Raw genomic sequence first — 2,500 nt, forward strand, 5'->3', positions numbered from 1 at the left:
CGGTGGGAGGAGGATTGGTGGGTGCGGGAGTGGGGGCGGTTGTGGGTGCGGGAGTGGGGGCGGTTGTGGGCGCGGGAGTGGGCGCGGGAGTGGGTGCGGGAGTGGGTGCGGGAGTGGGTGCGGGAGTGGGCGTGGGGTTGCTGTACTTCAGACAGGTGCCACTGATGCAGTGCTTGCTCGGGGCACAGATGGTCCCGTCGATCATCGGGTCGCCGTACGACCAGCAAGAGCCCGAGGATTTCTCCAAGCAGGTGAGCTTGCAGGACGACGAATACGAGTCACAGTAGCCATCGTAGCCCAGGAGGATGCACTGCTTTAGCGGCGTCAGGCAAAGGGGCTTGCCATTGGAGGCGGACTTCGGGTCGCAGGGGAGATCCGCCGGGGGGTTGGAGCTCAGGTCTGCACACACGGTGAGGAGCAGGAGGGGAAGGTCGGACGTGGCAGGTTAGAACTGGGGGGGGGGGGACTGACACACAGGCAGGGCCGGGTGTGTGCATGACGAAATCCAACAAGCCCCTGGGAGGGGGGCGAGGGGGGGGGGGAGGGGGGGAGACCCAGTACGCACTGTCCTGATGGCAGGAGGTGGAGGCAATGTTTCTGTTGATGCTGGACACGGTGCAGGTGGAGAAGTGCGCCGGCATCAGGAGACCGCCACCAGGCGAAGGGGACATCACCCACTTGTAGTTGTTGCAATTGTTGCCGGAGCCATCGTGGCTGGAGTGGACGCGCGCGCAAGCGCGTACGCACACGCGCAAGCAGGTGCGAATCGATTGACGGTTAGCATGCTGACCAGGGTGCGCTCTCGGGAGAGGAGGAAGACAGGGCGAGCGAAGGCGCAATTTCGGAGGGTGGGGGAGGGGGGAGCAGGAGCGATGACGTACTCGGAGCCCAGGTTGTGGCCGATCTCATGGGCCACAGTCAGACCGGCCAGGAAACTCAGCGCATTGTTGACCGATGAGGCGAAGGACGCCCGACAGGAGGTGCCGATGTCTGCAACCAAGAGGAGGGGGGGGGGGAGGGGGACCGGGGGAGGGTATGGTGAGAAAAAGGGGGGCAAAACAGAGGGAAACAAGAGCCACGACACTTCCCGTCCCAGGGCCGCCCTCCTCCTCGAAAGCGTGGCTAGTTCTCCTACCTTCGCCGCCCTTTCGGGGGGGAGGGGGGGGGAGGGGGAGCACCAGTACCACCACCGACGCAGGAAAAAGGATGGGAGAGGGAGAGACACCCTCACAGGCAGAGGGGGCGGAGGGGGGGGAGGGCGGCCAACCAGCCAGCACACGTACAAGCCAGACCGGAGACATTGTTGGTGAAGCGCTGTCCGGTCAGCAGGGCCGCCACATCGAAGTGGTACTTGGACCGGAAGTTGTTCATCTGGAAGTTGTTGAAGTGCTCCAGCGTGGTGTTGGAGTCGCTGCTCACCGAGAAGGGCACCTGGCCGGGGTTGGCGTAGGACACGATGTTGGTGATCACCAGGCGCGGGCTGCCGCGCGAGCCGAAATCCGTCACCTTGTACACGTTGTTGGCCAAGTACAGCAGGGAGTTGGCGAAGGCAGTGATCTCCGTGGCCGAGAGCCCCTGGCCGGCGAGCTTCTGATTGAAGAAGCCGTCCACCACGGCCAGCACCTCCACCACGGGCGACGCGGCGGCTTGGCCATGTAGCGCGCCCTCGTCCAGGGGGTTTTCGCCGGTCACAGGCGTGGCAAACATGTCGCGGACTGGCGGCCTGTCGCGGAAGAGCCGGGCCTCCGGGGGAACCGCCTTGGCCTCATCCTCCAGCGGGGGGATGATCGGATCCGGGCAGGTGCCCGATGGCGGGGCCCCCTCGCCGGTGTCGCTGCCGCCGGACGGCCATGGCGCCGGCACCGCCTTGATTCCCCGCACGCCGATGGCCTCGGCCATGTGGGCGCCCTCGGCCGCGTCGGCCGCCGACACCGAGGAGCCAGAAAACATGCCTACCACCACATGAGGGAAGCGTGGATGCCCCTCCGACACCGGGGGGTTGTCGGTGGTGGCGGCCCCGGCGCCGGCGCCCGCGGCCGGCCGGTATGCCGGTGCCCGCAAGGCCAGCGAGCTGCCCGAGCTGACCCCCACGGCCTCCGGCTCCATGTCATCCTCAAGGGCGAAGGCCGGACGCAGGGCCAGGAAGGTGGGCACGGCATTCAGCCGGCCCAGGACCGGGCTGCTGGCGGTGTCCTGCTCCGGATCGCGGAAAAACAGATCTGCCACCTACTCATGCACCCGGGGAAGGAGGGAAAAGAAGGGGGGGGGGGGGGGGGGGGGGGGGGGGGGGGGGGGGGGGGAGGGGGGGGGGGCCCCCAGAGATGCAAATACGTGGGATCTGGCCCCCCAGCCCATGCACGGTGGCCTCGGCCCGATCATCATCGCCATCTCCCTGTGTGTGTCCCCTGCCAGGGGAGGCTGTGCCGGCACCCGGCGGCGGCGGCGGCGGCGGCGGAGACACCCCACCGTGCCAACAAGGGAGCAGGCGACACGTCCGTGC

The 2,500-nt window shown here is 67.6% G+C and overlaps 1 protein-coding gene across 1 annotated transcript in view; it reads right to left on the minus strand.

Annotated features, from left to right (window-relative positions):
- Positions 1–2,355, minus strand: part of H696_01957 (hypothetical protein) — a gene marked incomplete at its 5' end in the record, with an annotated part of 7,288 nt that extends 4,933 nt beyond the window's left edge. Inside the window, 5 exons of the mRNA XM_009495859.1 lie at positions 147–399; positions 566–714; positions 882–990; positions 1,284–2,226; positions 2,332–2,355. Coding sequence (XP_009494134.1) covers positions 147–399; positions 566–714; positions 882–990; positions 1,284–2,226; positions 2,332–2,355 — 1,478 coding nt within the window. The remainder of the gene's footprint in view (positions 1–146; positions 400–565; positions 715–881; positions 991–1,283; positions 2,227–2,331) is intronic.
- Positions 2,356–2,500: the final 145 nt, after the last annotated feature.

The sequence above is a fragment of the Fonticula alba genome (genome assembly GCF_000388065.1).
Source record: "Fonticula alba strain ATCC 38817 unplaced genomic scaffold supercont2.3, whole genome shotgun sequence".
NCBI lineage: Eukaryota > Rotosphaerida > Fonticulaceae > Fonticula > Fonticula alba.